Raw genomic sequence first — 20284 nt, 5'->3', positions numbered from 1 at the left:
GAGTCCTCTAAGAAGTCTCTGGGAGGTGATCAGGCTCCCCTTTCACCCCAACAGGTGAGTCTGACTGGGTCCAGGGCCTGGGGCCTTACTGTAATCTGACATTGGAACCAGGTCCTCACCTGCCAAACTTCCTCGAGTCTGGTGGGAACAGTGGAGTGGGAGCTGGTCTGAGGCAGCTGGGCAGGAGACTGTCAAAAGATCAGGCAGTGCACACCTTCTCTCTTACGGCCCGTTCTGTCACTGCCCTGCCATTGTCCCAAACCTAGTCAGGGAACCAAATGTTACGAAAAAACCTGAAAACCTGGACTGGATCACTGACAGAGGAACCAAGCGGCACGCAGAGGTCTTGGAGGGTGGAGGAGGGCTCAGAGGAGAGTGATCTCTAAAAGTCTGAGCCCTGAGTACAGCAGGGCCATGCCTTTTATACATTTATTACAAAGCTAGGGGTGGTCAGCACCCAGGAACCGTTGCAGTGGGAGCTATTAGGTCACTGTAGGTGTATTCAGGATGCTAGTTATATTTTAATCTACTTTTGAAAAAGGTTACCGGATACTGTATTATAAACTAATGGGCTTCCATGACTATGATCAACAAGCTGTTCCATATCACTGAGTTCCGGTTGGCGGGTGGGTGGGGAACATTGTTACACTGTTTCAATCCCAAGCACCCAAGCACCTTGTGATTCATTTACATTCCTGAAGCCTTAACAGAAACCCTGTTTCCTTGGCTTCTTTGGCTTCCCACCGCACCTGCCAAGAGGGTAAGGGATTTGAGAACTTTCTGAGTATTTCCTCATCAGCACCACATTAGTGGGACTGCTGGATCTCTGAAAGGCATGTTTGGGTGTGAGGGGGGCCAGGTGGCTGCCTCCATGTCTGGAGCTGGTATGTTCATTCTGACTCTGCTCTTGTTTGCACTGTCAGTGTGCACAGGGAACATAAAAATGGTGCTTATCTTTTCCTGTCTGCAGGAATGTGCAGGGGTAAAACATAAATGATATATCTTATCCTGTTCCTTTCTGCACTAACAATATGTAGGGAAAACAAACTATGATACTTACTCTGCTCCTGTCCCCACTGCGAGTGTCTGGGAGAAAGGTAAATAATGGTGCTCACCCTGCTCCCACTCACACTAGCAGCATTATGGGTGAACATAAGCAATGATGCTTACCCTGCTTCCATCTGTGCTAGAGGTGTCCATGGGGAACACAAACAATGGTGCTTACCAGCTCTTATGGTTTCAGAGAGTTCCAGCTGTTCCCCTGCCATTTGGTGGTTGGGTTTGAAACCCTCTGATTTAACCATTCTTTTTCTTTTCCCTGAAGCAGGTGAGTCTGTGTTCTGGTAGCTCAGTGATATCCCTTCCTACTGTAGGACTGCCCTGGGGATGGGACTACCTCCTTTACTGTGTCTCAGTCTCTCCTGCCATTTTTTCTGTGGTTTTTTATTCCTTGTTGTGCAGAAGGTGTTCACTCAGACCTCTGTTCTTCCTTGGGTGTGGACGTGTAGATTCAGTATGTATGTGGGAATAGGAGTGAGATGGCAGGCTCACTCTTTGCTGCCATCTTGGTCCTGCCTAGCTTCACTGCTTCATTTTTGATTATTGAATCAGCCTTGTGTCCCTGGAATAAACCTCACTTGGTGATGATATAGAAATTCTATTTACATATTGATGAATTATATATGCTAATATTTGGTTGAGGATTTTTGTATCTTTTTTCATGAGGGATTTTGGTCTGTAGTTTTCTGTTCTTATAATGTCTTTTCAGATTTTGGTATCAGTAATAGTACACAAATCAATTGAGAAGTGTTCCCTCCTCTTTTATTTTCTGGAAGAGACTGTATAGAATTGGTATCAGTTCTTTAATTTTTTTTATAATTCTTCAGTGAAATTATCTTAGTATAGAGATTTTTGGAAGAAGTTTTAAAGTTATGAATTCAATTTCCTGAATGATTAGAGGGACATTTAAATGATTTCAGATTGAGTTGTGACAGTTTGTGTTTTTTGGTCCATTTCATCTAAGTTGTCAAATTTATGTGTATAGTGCTGTTCATAATATTCCCTTGTTATCCTTTTGATGTCTACAGGGTCTATCTATGGTGATATCCCTGCTTCATTCCTAATATTAGTAATTGTGTCTACTCTTTATTCTTTATCAGTCTTGCTAGGTTCATCAATTTTAATGATTTTTTAATGAACCAGCTCTTTTTTACTGACTTTCTCTACTTTTTTTTTTTTCTCATTGATTTCTGCTCCATGTTATGACCTTCCTTCTGTTTGCTTTGGATTTATTCTTCTTTTTCTAGGTTTTTGAAATGAGAGCTTTAGTTAATTTGAGACCTCTTCTGTTTTGAAATATATGCATTCAGTGTTACAAATTTCCATCTCAGCACTACTTTGGCTGTGTCCTATGAGTTTGTTAGGTTGTATCTTCACTTTCATTCAATTGTATTTTTTAAATTTCTCTTGTACCTTCCTCATTAATTCATGGATTATTTACAGTTGTCTTGTTTAGTTTCCAAGTGTTTGCAGATTTTCCTGTTACCTTTCTGTTATTGATTTCAAGCTTAATAACATTGTGGTTGGAGAACACACCCTGTATGATTTCATTACTTTCAAATTTGTTGAAGTCTGTTTTATGGCGCTAGGTGTGGTTTTTATTGGTATATATTCTATGGGGACTTTAAAGAATTTGCTTTCTGCTGTTGTTGGTTGGAGTGTTCTAAAAATATCAGATACATAGATGGCTGTTGCCATTGTTGAGTTCTTCTATATCCTTACTAATTTTCTGTCTAATTGGTCTATTGGTGGTTGAGGAAAGGGTGTTAAAGTCTCTATCTGGAATCATATTTGCCTATTTCTCCTTTCAGGTATATTAATTTTTGCTTCTTATACTTTGCAGCTCTGTTGTTTGGTGCATATACATTTAAGATTGCTGTGTCTTCTTGGTGGATTACTCTTTTTATCATTATAATGCCTCTTTTGGTCTATGGCAATTTTCTTTGCTCTGAAGTCTATTTTACCTAATATTATTATAGACACTTCTGCTTTGTTTTGATTAATATTGCATTATATATCTTCTGTCAATTTACTTTCAACCTTCCCATATTGTTACATTTGGAGTTTCTTGTTGACTTATTTAATCCGCTTTGCCAACTTCTGTCTTTGTAATTGTTATCTTTTAATTGATATAATTACATTTAACATAATTACTCGTATATTAGGGCTTAAGTCTGTCACTATTTTTTTTGTTGTTTTCTGTTTGTTCTCTCAGCTTTTCTTTCTCTGCTTTATTTTTACTGCCCTCTTGTGAATTACTTGAAAATATTTTGGAATTTAATCTTGATTTATCTATAGTATATTTGAGTACATCTCTTTGTATAGCTTTTTATAATGGTTATTATATGGATAATGTTATATATACATTGGTTAACACAGTCTACTGATTTTTTTCCAGTTGAAGTAGTGTAGAAACCTTACCTCCCTTTATAGCTATTTATCTTTCTCATTTTATAATAGATTGTCTTAAATATTTTCTCTATATCCATTTAGAACCATTCACACAATATTATGAATTTTACTTTAACCATTAAACGTAAGAAACTCAAGAAAGGAATATCTATTATATTTACCCTTATTTTTGCTTATCATATTTTTTCTTCTTTCCCGATGTTCCAAGGTCCCTTCCTTTATTGTTTTCTTTCCGTTTAGAGTACTTTCATTAGCCACTATTTGGGAGTAGTTTTGTTGGCAGTTGAGAATGTCTTGATTTTCCCTTCATTCCTGAAGGATAGTCCACTGGATTTAGGATTCTGGGTTGACAGTTATTTTATTTCAGCATGTGAAAAACTTTGCCACTTCCTTTGGACTTCTTGGTTTCTGATAAGAAATCCATTTATTCAAATGTTTTTCCCTATAGATAAGGTATTGTCTCTCTTCTGCCACTTTTAAGGATTTTTTTTTCTTTAGTTTTTAGAAGTTGAATATCTTTGGTGTGGATTTCTTTAGATTCCTCCTGTCAGGATAAATCTGTGTTTATGTCTTTTTCCAAATTTTGGACATTTTTAACCATTTGAGTAGTTTCAGCCATTTGAGTATCTTTGAGTAGTTTTTTAGTCTTCCCCTCTTTCTTCTCTCCTTCTGAGACACAAATGTTTGATATTTTGTTATAATCCAACAGGTCCCTGAGTCTCTGTTCACTTTTTTCCCCCACCTATTCTCTCCTTCAGATTGGAAATTTCTTTTGTTATTTCTTTCTTCCATTTCTTTCCCTTGAACCCTCTATCTGTTGTTTAGTCCATGCTTTGAGTTAAAAAATTTTTTCATTTATTGTGTTTTTCAGTTCTAAAATTTTCACTTGCTTTTTATGTCTTTTTCTTTGATGACATTTACTATATTTTCATTATTTCAAGATTGCTCATTACTTATTGAAGCACTTTTATGATGGCTGCTTTAAAAATCTTAGATCATTCTGGCATCTCTGGATCTTAGTGTTGGCATCTATTGATTATCACTTTTTAAATTCAATTTGAGATCTTTCTGGTTCTTGGTAGGATTTGTGATTTTCTTTTGAAACCTAGACATTTTAGGTGTTTTATGTGCTGAGACTCCAGATCTTATTTAAAATTTGTTTTAGCTGCTTTCTTCTGATATTGCTGTAAAAAGGCAAGGGGAGAGTTGCCATTTTCTTACTGCAGAGTGGGGGTAAACATCCCGGTTCCCCACTCAGTCTCCATTATACCTAATAGGGAATGCTGCTCCTCACTGCTGGACAGAGATGAGAGTTCCTCCTTCTTATTAGGCTTTTGCTGATGCATTACTGGCTAGTTAGGGTAGAAATGCTTCAGTACTGTGCCCTGTGTGGTTGCAGTTGACACCATGGTGACAGCTGGATTGGGCATTGATGAAATTTCTAATTCCCTTAAATTTCCTCTGACATCAGCCCAGTGAGGCCACATTACATAATCTCCACTGGCACTCTCCACTGGGGAAGAGGAAGGGGTTTGTTACTGGCTTATTGTGATTGAAAGTCCTGACTTTCTTAGCTTTCTCTGATAACACCCCACTTGGGGCAGGGTTTTCCAGAAAAAGAGAACCAATAGGATGGATGGATGGATATAGATATAGATATATGAGAAATATCATAAGGAATTAGCTCATGTGATTATGGAAGCTGAGAAGTCCCAAGATCTGCATGTGGCTGACTGGAGACCCAGGAAAGCTAATGTGTAGTTTCAGTCCAATTCTGAAGGCCTGATGAGAGAGTGAATCAACTCAGGAGAACTAATGATGTAGTTCTAGTCTGAAAGTTGCAGGATTGAGATCCAAGAAGAGCAGATGTTTCAGTATTAGGGAGGACAATCTGCTTTACTCAGTGTGCTGATTCATATGTTAATCTCATTCAAAAACACAGACACATCAAAATAATGTTTGACCAAATATCTAGGCACCTTGTAGTCCAACAAAGTTGACACATCTAATTTGAAAACTAACCATCTCAGTGGGCATGGGCCCAGTTTTTTTCTGTGGTGTTTGGCCAGAGTAGAGCATATATTTCTAAAAGTTTTTTTTTCTCTGTTGCCAGATTCTTCAGTTTCTGTTTTTTTGACTAGAGAATAAGCTTTATGTTGGACCTTTTTTTTTTAGTTTCGCCTATAAACATTTCCAGGTTGCCAGCATTTTCAGCTCCAAGTCTGGGATATATGGTTAAAAAGGACCCAGGGAGCACCCCACCATGTTGTGCCTTTGGTCTTGAGATCCTTGCTGGTTTGCTTTCTTCTCTCCTCCTATCAGAATCTTATGTTTGTGTTGTTTATATTGTCCAGGGTTTATAGTTGCGCTAGTGAGAGGAATAGGGAAAAATATGTCCTATCCATTCCTGGAAGTGGAAATCTCCTATTTATACTCTTTTGAAGGCATTTCAAGGTCCCTTGGATAAAGAAAGAGAAAGTGAACAGGAATGTGGAATTGAAGATGGTGAGAGAGTTTAGGCTAAAATATTAAGAAGTACTGCAGGGAATGGGAGTTAGCAAGTGGCAAATAGTAGCAGAGGTCTACAAAGAAGTAAAGTTTACACGTGCATTCTAGTGTAATTGTATTGGATTTCTTATTTACAAGAGTGACAAAAGTAAACCACTTGTAATCCTGCCAAAATTCTTAAATACTTTTATCTCATTTCTCTGCTTAAATCCCCTTCAGTGGTCTTACATTAACTTATAATAAAGTTCAGAATCCTGCCCATTGCGCCTTCCTTATCAAGTGCCTGTCTCCCCTTTCTGTGCTCTGGGCACACTGTCTTTCATCTCCTCATGGTTCTATGCTGTCTTACATCTGGACTTTCCCACAAGCTATTATTACCTCTTACTGGATGGTGCATTTTCCCCTACAATTTAGTTGGTTAATGCTGTTTTACAGATATCCATTTAAATGTCACATTCTCAGAAAGACATACTTAGGTTAGACTGCCTTGCTGTAAGTTTCTGTGGCATTCTATATTTCCCCTCCCCTTTCTTAACTTTAATCATGCTTCATTGTTACTACTTTTCATAAATCTTTGTACTAGAACATAAGATATGCCTGTTTTCTTAAATGTGCATCATTAACACTACCAATGCTCCTGGTCCATAGTAGATGCTTTATATAGATATGGTTCAACACAAAAGTGTTTTTTGTGTATCCTTGTCTATGTGTCCTAGCTATTTATATTTCTATAGAATTGAGATCAATAGTACATTGTTGTGGTGCCTGCACTGCTATTTTTTAAATGTTCAATTTAAAAATTTTAGATCAGCTATACATTCATATGATTTAAAAATCAGGAAGTATAAAAATGTATACCATGAAAAGCCGGCCTGCAAGCCTTATGCTATCTGCCTAGTTTCCACCTGCCTGTGACCATTATTAAGTTTGTATGTATATCTTCAGATTTTGTTTACATAAAAACAAGCAAATACAAACATTTAACCACCTATATATTCATATTTCTTTCTTCTTTAACACAAATAATAGAAAACTATATTTGTGATGTTTTAGTATTTCACTTAGTATACTTGCAAATCTTTTTATATTGGTTCATAGAGAGTGTCTTTTTATAGACAGAAATCCCTAATGAACACAGATGCAGAACTCCTCAACAAAATATTAGCAAACCGACCTCAAAAATACATTAAAAGGATCATTCAACCTGACCAAGTGGGATTTATTCCAGGGAAGCAAGGATGGTTTAACATCTGCAGTTATATTAAGGAGACACACCTCATTAATGAAGGCTAAAAACCATATGGTTATCTCAACAGACACTGAAAAACATTTGATAAAATTCACCATCCATTTATGGTAAAAACTCTCAACAAAGTGGGTGTAGAGGGCACCTACCTCAAGGTACTATAGGCTATATACACAGCACACCCACAGCTAACATCATACTCAATGGTGAAAAGCTAAAAGCTTTTCCTCTAAGATCAGGAACAAGACAAGGATGCCCACTCTCACCACTATTATTCAACACAGTGCTGGAAGGCCTAGCTATAGCAATCAGACAAGAAAAAGAAATAAAAGGCATCCAAATTGGTAATGAAGAGGTAAAATTGTCACTATTTCCAGATGACAAGATTCTATATAGAGAAAACCCTAAAGACTCCAACAAAAAACTCCGTAGAACCAATAAATGAATTCAGTATAATTGTAGGATACAAAATCAGTATACAGAAATGTGTTGCATTTCTATGTAAAAATAATGAACAGAAAGAGAAATACGTCAATCCCATTTACAGTTGTATCAAAAAGAATAAAATACCTAGGAATAACTCTAACCAAGGAGGCAAAAGACCTGTACCCTGAGAACTATAAGACACATTGATGAAAGCAACTGAAGAAGGTGCAAATAAATGGAAAACTATTCCATGTTCATGGATAGGAAGAATTAATATTGTCAAAAAGACCATACTGCCCAAAGCAATCTGTAGACTAAGTACAATCCTTATCAAAATACGTATGGCATTTTTCACTGAACTAGAGTAAATAATCCTAAAATTTGTATGGAACCACAATAAAAAACCCTGAATAATACAAGTAATCTTGAGAAAGAAGAACAAGCTGGGGGTATCATGTTCCCTGATTTCAAACTATACTGCAAAACTACAGTAATCAAAACAGTATGGTACTGGCATTAAGAACAGATACATAGACCAATGGAAGAGAATAGAGAGCCTAGAAATAAACCCATGATTATATGGCAAATTAATATATGACAAAAGAGCCAAGACTATGCAATGAGGAAAACACAGTCTCTTCAATAAATGGTGTTTTTTTATTGAAACAAAACAGCTATGCACAAAATAATGAAGCCAGGTCTCTGTCTTACACCATACACAAACTCAAAATGGACTAAAGGCCGAAATATAAGATCAGAAACCATAAAGTCCTACAGGTAAGCATAGGCAGTACACTCTTGAACATTAGCATTAGCAATCTTTTTCTGGATATGTCTCCTGAGGCAAGGGAAACAAAAGCAAAAGTCATCAAGTAAGACTACATCAAACTAAAAATCTTTTGGCCATCAAAGGAAACCATTAACAAAACAAAGGCAACCTACTGAATGGGAAAAGATGCTTGCAAATGATATATCTGAAAAGGGATTAATATCCAGAATATATAAAGAACTCACACAATTCAACATGAAAAAAACAAATAATCTGATGAAAAATGGGCAGAGGACCTGAATAACCATTTCTGTAAAGAAGACATACGATGGCCAACAGACACATAAAAGATTCTCAACATCACTAATATTAGGGAAATGCGAATCAAAACCATGATGAGCTTTCACCTAGAATGGCTAGTACCAAAAAAAAAAAAAAAAAAATCAGAATGGCTGATCTCAAAAAAACAGGAAATAACAAGTGTTGGCAGGGGTGTGGAGAAAAGGGAATCCTCATACACTGTTGGTGGGAATGTAAATTGATGCAGCCACTATGAAAAACAGTGTGGAGGTTTCCCAAAAAATATAAAAATAGAAATACTGTACAACCCAGTAATTCCACTTCCGGGAATTTACCCAAAGAAAACAAAATCACTAATTCAAAAAGATATATGCACCCGTGTGTTTACTGCAGCATTATTTACAATAGCCAAGATATGGAAGCAACCTAAGTGTGATTGGTAAATGAATTAATAAAGAGGTGGTACATATGTACAATGGAATATCAGGCATAAAAAGAACAAAATCTTGCCATTTATGAAAACATGGGTGGACCTAAAGGGCATTATGCCAAAGTGAAATAAGTTAGAGAAAGACAAATACCATATGATTTCATTTATTTGTGGAATCTGAAAAATGAAACAAATGAACAAACAAACCAAAAAAGAGAAATAGACTCACAAACACAGAGAACAGACTGGTGGTGGTTGTAGAGCAGGTGGGTGGGGGCATGGGTCACGTATGTGAAGTGGTTTTTTTTAGGTTAAAAAAAAGTGTCATTCTTTTTGGTAGTTGCATATTATTCCTTTTTTTTTGGACACTATTGTAAATGGTATTTTTTGGTCCTAATTACAACTTGTTTATAGAAATGTAGTTGATTTTAATGTATTGATCTTCTATCCTGCAGTCTTGCTAAATTTACTTACTAATTCTAATAATTTTTATTCATTCCACCAGATTTTCTTGATAGATAATCAGGTAGTCTGTGAATACAGACAGAATTTCTTTTTTTCTAATCTAGATGCCTTTTATTTCTCTTTCTTGCCTTTTAATACTGGCCCTAGTATGGTTTCCAGTATGATGTTAAATAGAAATGGTGAAAGTTCATATTGTTGTCCTGTTCCGGTGTTAGTGGAAAAGCAGCAGTTTTTGATCTATAAATATGCTAGCTTTAGGTTTTCAAAAGTGTTGTTTCCCAGACTGAGGAAGTTCTAATCTTAATTTCCTAAGATCTTTTTTTTTCAGTAGTGAATGTCATTGGCTTCTGTCAAATTATTTTTCTGTGTTGATTGAGACCATATAGTTTTTCTTTCTTCATTTGTTAGTATGGTGAGTTATATTGATTGATTTTTGAATGTTACGTCAACCCTGCATATTTAGAATAAATTCACTTTGTTATGACATATTTACCTTTTTATGTAAACATCTGTGTTCATGAGGATTGATGACCTGTTTTCCTCTTTTCTTGTAATGTTGTGTGATTTTTGGTATTTGAGTGTTATGAAAGAGTTTGTGCAGAATTGATATTGTTTCTTCATTAAATGTTTAATACAGTTCACCATTGAAAGTATCAAGGCCTTTAGTTTTCTTTGTAGGGAAGTTTTAACTACAAATGCAGTTTCTTAGAAGGTTATGTATTTCTTCTACCTTTTTCTTCTTCAGGGGATATTGGCATTTTCTATCTAAATAAATTTGGCTATTTCATCTAAGTTGTGAAAAATATTGGCAAAAAGTTGCTCATTCATTTTTATTACCCTTTTTGTATGTGGAGAATCTATTGTAATGTCAACTCTGCCACTCTGTTTTGTTAATTTCTGAATTAATTCTTTTGTGCTCAGAGAACATACTGTGTATGACTTGAATCTTTTTAAATTTGAAACTTATTTTATGGCCTAACATATATCTTCTATCTTAGTAAATGTTCTGTGTACTTGAGAAAAGTACTGCTGTTGGATGGCATGTTCTACAGTGTCAGTTTGTAGACTTCTTTATTCAGGCTATTGTTTCAGTGTAGAGCACTTTAATTATTGTCTATATATAATCTTCAATTTTCATATTCCTTCTTGAAGAATATTAGATAGAGCTTATTTTTTATGTGAAAGGAGCATTTTATTTTCTGCTATGTGGTTATTTTCTATTTTATTGTATTGTGATCAGATAATGTTTTATGTAGTGTTTCTACTTTTGAAGTTTATTTAGACTTCTTTATGGCCCAGTCCATGATCAGTTTTTGGTAGTATTCCATAAGCACTTGAACGGTGATTTGTGTATTTGGACAGAAAGTAGTTCATTATCAGTCAGCTTTTTAAAATTATTAAGTCTTCCAAACCCTTTCCCAATTTTGTCCACCCAATTTCCCATGGACCGTGAGAAGTAAAGTACCCTGTTAATAGTGCTCTTTTCTTTATTTTTCCTTCCATCTTGTGCTTTATGAATGTTAGCACTATATAATATAGTATGTACCATAGCTGACTCTTAAACAATGCAGGGGTTAGGGGTGCTGACCCCATGCAATTGAAAATCCATATATAAACTGTGTATGACTCCCCCAAAACTCAACCATTAATAGCCTACTGTTGAACAGAAGTCTTACCAATAACATAGTTAACTAACACTTATTTTGTATGTTATATGTATTATGAACTATATTCTTATAATACTGTAAGCTAGAGAAAAGAAAATGTTTTTCCAAGTTGTCAAAAGTCTCCAAAAGTTTTTCTAGTATATTTATTCAAAATATCCCTGTGCAAATGGAGCCATGCAGTTCAGACCTGTGTTGTTCAAGGGTCAGCTGTATATAATAATTTGACATACAGAAATAGGAAATTTATATTCATTGTGATTTACTCATTTAATGCCTGTTAGCCTGGGTTTTACTTTACCGAATAGAAAGACACAACCCCTAATTTTTCTTTGCATGGCATATCTTTGCCTATCCTTTTGTTTTCAATGTTTCTGGAGCACTGTATTTCTATCTGTTTCTTGTTCACTACACAGGATTGGGGGTTTGTTTTTGAAACTTTAGATTTTTGTTTCTTACAGATAAAATCTGAAAATCTTAAGTGAGTTAAGCCAGATAAATTTTTTTTTAAGAAAGCCTTTTACCCCTTACTCTATTTTTTATTTGTGCATGTACTTCTGATATTTAGGAATGTGTATTTTATCCCAATGATTACCTTTATTATATAGTTCCCTTTATTCTCTATTTCCTTGGACGTTGTTCCTTGCTATCTTCAGTCTTGATTTTCCAGATCCTCCCATCATAAAACGACTAGAATGATCTGTCTAAATGTGTGAATCTGATGGTTTCACTCTCCATTAACCCCTGTGTATATTCATAACACTTATTACTAGGCTAGGTACTTAATTATTTTTTTGCATTTAATCATTTTAAATATATTTAATTGTTTCTGATAATTAAAATATTTGAGGTTTTAGGTGTCTACTCCTATTATTTATAGTTTCTGTTGATGTTCACTCATGGTGCATTATTTCATGAGGTGCTTTAAAATTGTTTTATTTTGGGCACGTCTTCAGTGGGACCTTATCAGTAGGACTTAACTTTGCCTGTGGTAAGTACTGTCTCTGGAGAGATTTTGAATTTGCTTCTTTCAAGGTGCCCCAAGAGTAAGGTCCTCTTTCAGAATCATTTTTTATGTTAATTTCTTGGCTTGATTGTTCCTACACTAAGGAGGTAGTGTAAATTGAAATCCCAAATCCACCTGTAGGTAGGATCATGATTATGGATTTTATGGAGTGCAGATTTACCCCGAGTATGTCCAGGCTGAGACAACCTTTTTTGTTATCTTTCTATGCATAAAGGCAGATATTTTCCCCCTATTTCCCTTTCACTAAGGATGCATGTTTTTCAAGAATCCTGGCTTTAGGTGGATCTTTGCTTCAGTTCTTTATATTACAAGGGTCTAAGGCTTCAGCTTCTTTCAGGAATTAAAACCCAAGCTCTTATGTGACCAACAAATGTATGACAGTGTCAGTGACAGCTCAGTGCTTATTGCTTTGGTTTCAGTTCCCTTTTCACTTTTAGGCTCTGGGTATTACCCTTCCTCTCTTGGGAGCTCTGCTGTGTATTGTAAAAACATACTCATTAAAACTTCCCCAGCATTTCTAGGGAGATTATTTTTTCCTCCAGGTTATCTGGTGCTCTATATTCGCATTCAGGGTTGTGACTTGATAGCGCTAACACTTTTCCGTGTTTTTAGTTCCTCTTTCTGAAGAATCTAAGTAAGATTTTAAATCTGGTTATAAAATATACTGAAGACTAAAAGAAGCAGAATGGGTGAGTCAGGGATAACTTTATAATTCTTTCAGGATTGTAAGTCCTTCTGGTATCTCTCTCTCTCAATAATAAGGGTTCCTCAGTTTTGTTCTTTTTTTCCAGTAAGTATTGGCATATAGTATTCTCTTCTTCACATAGTGCCTTCTCCCTCTTGATGGGAGTTGTTTCTGCCCAAGCCAAGGCCTTCAAGAATTTTTTAAAAAGGAAACTATTTCTTTGCACTCAGCAGAAAATGAAACAGTACTGCTAAGAATCTAATACTTGGTTACTTGACAATTTCCAGTCATAAAAAGCTACTGTCTCTCCCTCAAACTGTTTCTCCTGAAAAAGGGCAAAATTATGGGTTGCCATGCAGTTGATATGAGCCTATACATGATGAACTTAAAGCAGTCAAAATATTATGAAACAGAGAAGTTAAATCAACCCTAGAATAGCTGGTTTGGAGAACTGTGACAAAAGATGGACAACTTTAATCACCTGAATCACCAACAAGCCAACTATGTCCTATTCTCAGTGTGATGTATTTTCTTCTTTTTTTTTTTAACTTGCAAGTTTCCTTTTTAAAGTTGTGAGATAGATTTATGTTTTCTACCTCATGTTTATTTGATGTTATTGTAAGCTCTCTATAAACTTACGTATCTACATAAATTCTATTTAAATGGTAAATTTACTTAACTATTTTTCCCATGTTGCATATGTAATTTCCTCCTCTCCTTCCCCTCCTGCTTCTTCTGTTATAGAGCTGCAGGGCACACATTAATGCATTATCAAATTTTTTTTCTTAAATATATTTAGGATTAATATCTACATACAATTACTGGGTAAAGTTGTTTTTGCATTTTTAAAACTTTGGACACATTGTGCCAAATTGCTTACCAAAAGCATGATACAAAATTATATTCTTCCAATAACCTAACAGTATCTTAAGCAGACCACTTCCATTATGTGTTGTATCTAACCAGTGGGTCATTGGGATGTGGTGCTAATGCTTTCTTTATGGTTTCTCCACAGGATATGGTACCCATCATAGTTGATTACTGCCTTCTGCTGCAACGAAAGTGAGTATACATTGCCTGTCAGATTCAATTATTTTGAGCCCAGGTTGCTGCTTGCTTATGTTATAATTTACTGTTATGAATTATTTGAATTTGGATAGGTTTTTAAAAGAAAATTATTTACAGACATTTAATTCTTTAACAATTTTCAGTCTGCTTTCCTAATAAAATTAAGTTTTCTGAACTATATGCTGTTGAGTGTATCATGTCTCTATTTGTGTGGCAGAATACTGGAGGCAAACATAGCTGACAAGAGAGCAATAATACTTAAAGGTCTTAAAAGTAAAAGTGTCTGATTCATGTACTATATATATAAGTTTTTGTGAACCATCACCAACACATGTTATTACACACCACTCCAAAAAAGGCAAGAGTCATAGTGCTTCTGGAGTGTTGGTTTTTAGATCATTTTTGTTTAAAAGAAATCAGTGTAAGTAAACTTTTGATTCAGCTTTGTTGGTTTAAATAGTAACCATATAAATTAACCTGTGCTATTCACATTTTTTTCACATTTATAATAATAGTATTTCCTTACATGCCAGGTATGGTCCTAAGCCTTTTACGTTAATTTATCTCATTTTTATAACAACTTATCTCATTTTTATAACACTCAGATAGACTATTATCTTCATTTTACATAGGAGGTTCCAGAAGTAGAAAGCCGTTAAATAACTTGCCAAAGTGCACTCACACTTCTTCTGAGGAACAAAGAAGGCATTCTAACGCAGGAAGTCGGCTCCTGGGCTCTTGCTCTTTATTATTTTTTTCATTGAAGTATAGTTGATATACAATATTACATTGGTTTAAGGTGTACAACATAATGATTTGACAATTAGATAAATTACAAAATGGTCACCACAATAAGTGTAGTTACCATCTGTCACCATACAAAGTTATTACAATATTATTGACTGTATTCCGTATGCTGTACTTTTCATCCCTGTGACCTATTTATTTATTTATTTTTAAATTTTTTATTAAGGTAGGATTGATTTACACTCTTATGAAGGATTAACATGAAAAAACAATGTGGTTACTACATTTACCCATATTATCAAGTCCCCACCCATATCCCAATGCAGTACTGTCCATCAGTGTAGTAAGATGCCAGAGATCCACTATGTCCCTTCTCTGTGCTATACTGTTCTCCTCTGATCCCCCACACCATGTGTACTAAACATAATACCCCACAATCCCCTTCTCCCTCCCTCCCCACCCACCCTCCCACACCTCTACCCTTTGGTAACCACTAGTCCCTTCTTGGAGTCTCTGAGGCTGCTGCTATTTAGTTCCTTCAGTTTTGCTTCATTGTCATACTCCACAAATGAGGGAAATCATTTGCCATTTGTCTTTCTCCACCTGGCTTATTTCACTGAGCATAATATCCTCCAGCTCCATCCATTTTGTTGCAAATGGTAGGATTTGTTTCTTTCTTATGGCTGAGTAGTATTCCATTGTGTATATGTACCATGTCTTCTTTATCCATTCATCTACTGATGGACACTTAGGTTGCTTCCATATTTTGGTTATTATAAAAAGTGCTGCGATAAACATAGGAGTGCATATGTCTTTTTGGATCTGAGAAGTTGTATTCTTTGGGTAAATTCCAAGGAATGGGATTCCAGTGACCTATTTATTTTATAATTGGAAGATCATACCTCTTTATCCCCTTCACTTTTTTCACCCAGTTTCCTCACTTGCCTTCCCTTATGGCAACCACCAGTCTGTTCTCTGTGTTTATGCATCTGTTTCTATTTTGCTTATTTGTTCATTTGTCTTATTTTTTAGATTCCTCATAAAAGTGAAATCATATGGTATTTGTCTTTCCCTGTCTGACTTATTTCACTTAGTGTAATGCCCTCTAGGTCCATCTATGTTGTCACAAATGTCAAGATTTTGGTTTTTTTTATGATTGAGTAATATTCCATTTTGTATATGTACCACATCTTCTTTAACCATTCATCCATTGATAGACACTTAGGTTGTTTCCATATCTTGGCTCTTGTAAATAATGCTGCAATAAACATAGGGTTGCATATATCTTTTTGAATTAATGATTTTGTTTTCTTCAGGTAAATACCAATAAGTGGAATGCTATTTGGTATGTGGAATGGGTTGAATCGTATTTCTATTTTGAATTTTTTGAGGAGCCTCCACACTGTTTTCCATAGTGGCTGCACCAATTTACATTTTTCTCAACAGTACATGAGGGTTCTCTTTTTTGTACATCCTTACTAGCATTTGTTGTTTCTTGTCTTTTGATATTAGCCATTCTGAGTGGTGTGAAGTGATAGCTCTTCATGGTTTTGATTTGCATTTCCCTGATGATTAGTGATGTTGAGCTCTTTTTTTGATGTGGCTCTATGTCCTCTTTAGAAAAATGTTCATTCAGGTCTTTTGTCCATTTTTTAATTAGATTATTTGGTTCTTTTTCTGTGTGTGTTGAGTTGTAAGGGTTCTTTATATACTTTGGATAGTGACCCCTTACCAGATATATTATTTGCAATTATCTTCTTCCCTTCAGTAAGTTGTCTTTTCATTTTGTTTATAGTTTTATTTGCTATGTGGATGCTTTTTAGTTTGCTGTAGTCCCACATGCTTATTTTTGTTTTTGTTTCCCTTGCTTGGGGAGACATATCTAGAAAAAAAGGCTAATGCTGGTATTTAAGAATATACTGCCCATGTTTTCTTCTAGGAGTTTTATGATTTCAGGTCATATACTTAGTCTTTAATCCACTGGGCCCTTGCTCTTAACCATTAGCTTGTACCACTTTCTGAGTGGTAGAGAACACCTATGAGGATCCAAAGCAGGTACTCCTAAAACCCTATCTATACAACACTGACTTGACTCATGAGTTTGTATATATTTAAGTAGCCTAAGTCATAAAAGGCTGTGTCATAATTTGAAAGTATTAGTAAAAGTGATTGAGGGCAATTATTTGCTATGTCAGACCTTTGACTAAGTCATGAAGAGATTTAGCTTCTGCTTACTCAAATTTATTCCAGTGTTTTAGCTATAGTGTTGTATGCAATTATCCATAGAATTAAGTTGTATTCATATTTGGGATGTAGTTGAGAACATGCTTTATGTTATATACTGTCTTCTGTCAGAGGGCCTAAAGGAGAAATTTCCCTTAGATGTTAGTGCTGGAAATACTTTTGCATCTTTTAAACAGCTAAGTGAATTTTATAGCTAATTACTGTTTCCTAGAAAGCTAAGAGCCATATATATTAACCTTACTCTAGCTTTTCTTAGTTTTTTCTTACTTTTCCTACTCACTTCCTTGTTATAGGCATGTGTCAGAGATATTGTGTGTTCTGTTCTGACTATTGCAATAAAGCGAATGCCCTAAAACAAGTCAAATGAATTTTTTGGTTTTCTAGTGCACATGAAAATTATGTTTACATTAAATTGTACTAAGTGTACAATAGCATTATGTCTAAAAAACCAATTAACTCATTAATTATACAATACTTTATTGCTTAGAAATGGTAACCATCAGCTGAGCTTTCAGTGAGTCATAATTTTTTGCTGGTGGAGGGTCTTGTCTTGATGTTGATGGCTGCTGACTGATCAGGGTGTGGTTACTCAAGGTTGAGGTGGCTGTGACAATTTCTTAAAAGAAGACAACAGTGAAATTTCCTGTGTTATGGACTCTCATTTCATGAACAATTTCTCTATAGCAGGCAATGCTATGTGATAGCATTTTACCCGCAGTAGAACTTCTTGTAAAGTTGGGAATTAGTCTTCTTAAAGCCTGCTACTGATTAATTAATTAAGTTTATATAATATTCTAAATGCTCTGTTGTCATTTCAACAGTCTTCTCAGCATTTTTACCTGGAGCAGATTCTGTCTTAATAAACCACTTTCTTTGCTCATCCATAAGAAGCAGCTCCTTGTCCAGTCACATTTTATCATGAGATTGCAGCAATTCAGTCATATCTTCAGGCTCCACTTCTAATTCTAGCTCTCTTGCTGTTTCCACCATATTTGCAGTTACTTCCTCTACTGAAGTTTTGAAGCCCTCAAAGTCATCTTTAAGGGCTGGAATCAACTACTTCCAGTTCATGCTCATGTTGATATATTTACCTCTTCCCATGAATCATAAGTGTTCTTAATGGTACCTAGGATTGTGAATCCTTTCCAGGATTCAATTTGCTTTTGCCCAGATTGACCAGAGGCATCTAGTTATGGCATCTAGATCCTTGCAAAATGTATTTCTTAAATCATCAGACTTGAAAGTTGAAATGACTCCTTAGTCCATGAGTTACAGAATGGATGTTGTGTTAGCAGACATGAAAACATCAGAGCTCTTGGGTGACCAGGTGCATTGTTAACAAGCAGTAATATTTTGAAAGGCATCTTGTCTCTGAGCAGTAGGTCTCAACGGTCGGCTTAAAATATTCAGTAAACAATGTTGTAAACAGATTCCTGTCATCTAGGCTTTGTTGTTATATTAATAGAGCCCAGGTAGAGTAGATTTAGCATAATTCTGATGGGCCTTAGGATTTGGAGAATGGTAAATGAACATTGGGTTCAACTTAGAGTCACCAGTTGCATTAGCCCCTAGCAAGAGGAATCAGCCTGTCTTTGAAGCTTTGAAGCCAGGCATTGACTATTCCTCTCTAACTATGAAAGTCTTAGATAGCATCTTCTTCCAACAGTAAGCTGTTTTGAAAATCTGTTGTTTAGTATAGCCACTTTTATTAATTACCTTAGCTAGATCTTTTGGATAACTTGCTGCAGTTTTCTATATTAACACTTCCTGCTTTCCTTTTCACTTCAATGTTATGGAGATAGATTCTTTCCTTATGAACCAATCTATGTTAACTTCCATCTTTTCTTCTCCAGTTTTCTCACTTCTCCCAGCCTTCATAGAGTTGAAGAGAGGGTTAGGTTTTGGCTTAAGGAAATATTGTGGCTAGTTTGATCTTTTATCCAGAGCACTAACATTTTCTTCCTATCAACAATGACTTTGGCTTTCTGTCATTTATGTATTCCCTAGAATAGCACTTTGAATTTTCTACAAGAACTTTCCCTTCGGATTTGCAAGTTGGCTAACTAGTGCAAGAGGCCTTGTGTTTTGACCTATCTTAGCTTTCAGCATACCTTCCTCACTAAGCTTCATCTTTTCTAGCTTTTCATTTGAAGTGAGAGATGCGCAACTCTTCTTTTCACTTGAACGCTTAGAAGCCATTGCAGAGTTGTTAATTGGCCTAATTCTAATATTGTTGTATCTCAGAAAATAGGGAGGCCATAAAGGTGTGGAGAACCACAGGTTGGTGGAGTAATCAGAATTACACATTTATCGATTAAATTCACTATCTTACATGGGTGTGGTTCATGGTGCCCCCAAACAATCACAGTAATAGCATCAAAAGGTCGATGATTACAGATCACCATAACCAAATATAACAACAATGGAAAAGTTTGAAATATTGCAAGAATTGCCAAAATGTGACACAGAGCCATGGAGTGAGCAAATGCTATTGAAAAAAATGGCACCAATAGCTTTACTTGACACAAGGTTGCCACAAACCTTCAATTTATAGCATGAACCATTAGCTCTCCATATGAAAAAAATATATATAAATTGCACCCTTGATCTATTTATAAAAATAAGTTCCAGATGGATTAAAATCCTACTTGTAAGAAATTAAATTTTAAAACTCATATAAGAGGATATCCTTTCTGCCGTCAAAGTAGAAAAGGAAATAAGGCACAACAAATTTAAATCTTTAAGAAAAAGACTGATAAAATAGAAGTCACTAAAAACCAAGTTAAAAGACATGTCACAATAGACTAAGAAGGCACCTCCAACACATAAAATCAGAAAAGGATTAGAAGTGCAGAAATTAGAAAGAATTTGTAGAAATCAGCAAGAGAAGAGCAAAAAGTCAATAGAAAAATGGGCAAATGATACGAACACTTCAGAGAAATTCAGAGAGAAGAATATCAAAAGGGTCATTAAATATACGGGAAGATGTTCAATGTCATGAGTATCCTATTGCAAATTCCTTTTTGCAATAATCAGTGATACCATCACACTGGCCAAAATTAAGAAGTCTAAAAACATTAGGAATCAGCAAGACTGTGGAAGAACAGAAAACATCAAACACCAAATAGAAACAAATAGGAGATCAACTTGCCAGTATCAGTAGAATTAAGCTACTCTACTGTCTAAAGAATTCCACTTCCAGATATATGACTTAGAGAAACCTCACATGGGCAC

At 35.4% G+C, this 20284-nt stretch overlaps 1 protein-coding gene across 4 annotated transcripts in view; it reads left to right on the top strand.

Annotated features, from left to right (window-relative positions):
* VPS8 (VPS8 subunit of CORVET complex) overlaps positions 1-20284 on the top strand; it is a 304326-nt gene that overhangs the window by 100737 nt on the left and 183305 nt on the right. For all 4 annotated transcript variants that reach the window (XM_073231972.1, XM_073231971.1, XM_073231970.1 and 1 more), the window contains exon 21: positions 14007-14053. In XM_073231972.1, coding sequence (XP_073088073.1) covers positions 14007-14053 — 47 coding nt within the window. The remainder of the gene's footprint in view (positions 1-14006; positions 14054-20284) is intronic.

This window comes from Manis javanica, chromosome 3 (genome assembly GCF_040802235.1).
Source record: "Manis javanica isolate MJ-LG chromosome 3, MJ_LKY, whole genome shotgun sequence".
Taxonomy (NCBI): domain Eukaryota; kingdom Metazoa; phylum Chordata; class Mammalia; order Pholidota; family Manidae; genus Manis; species Manis javanica.
Note: the sequence above shows the minus strand (reverse complement) of the source record. Positions and strands in the feature narration are given on the sequence as shown.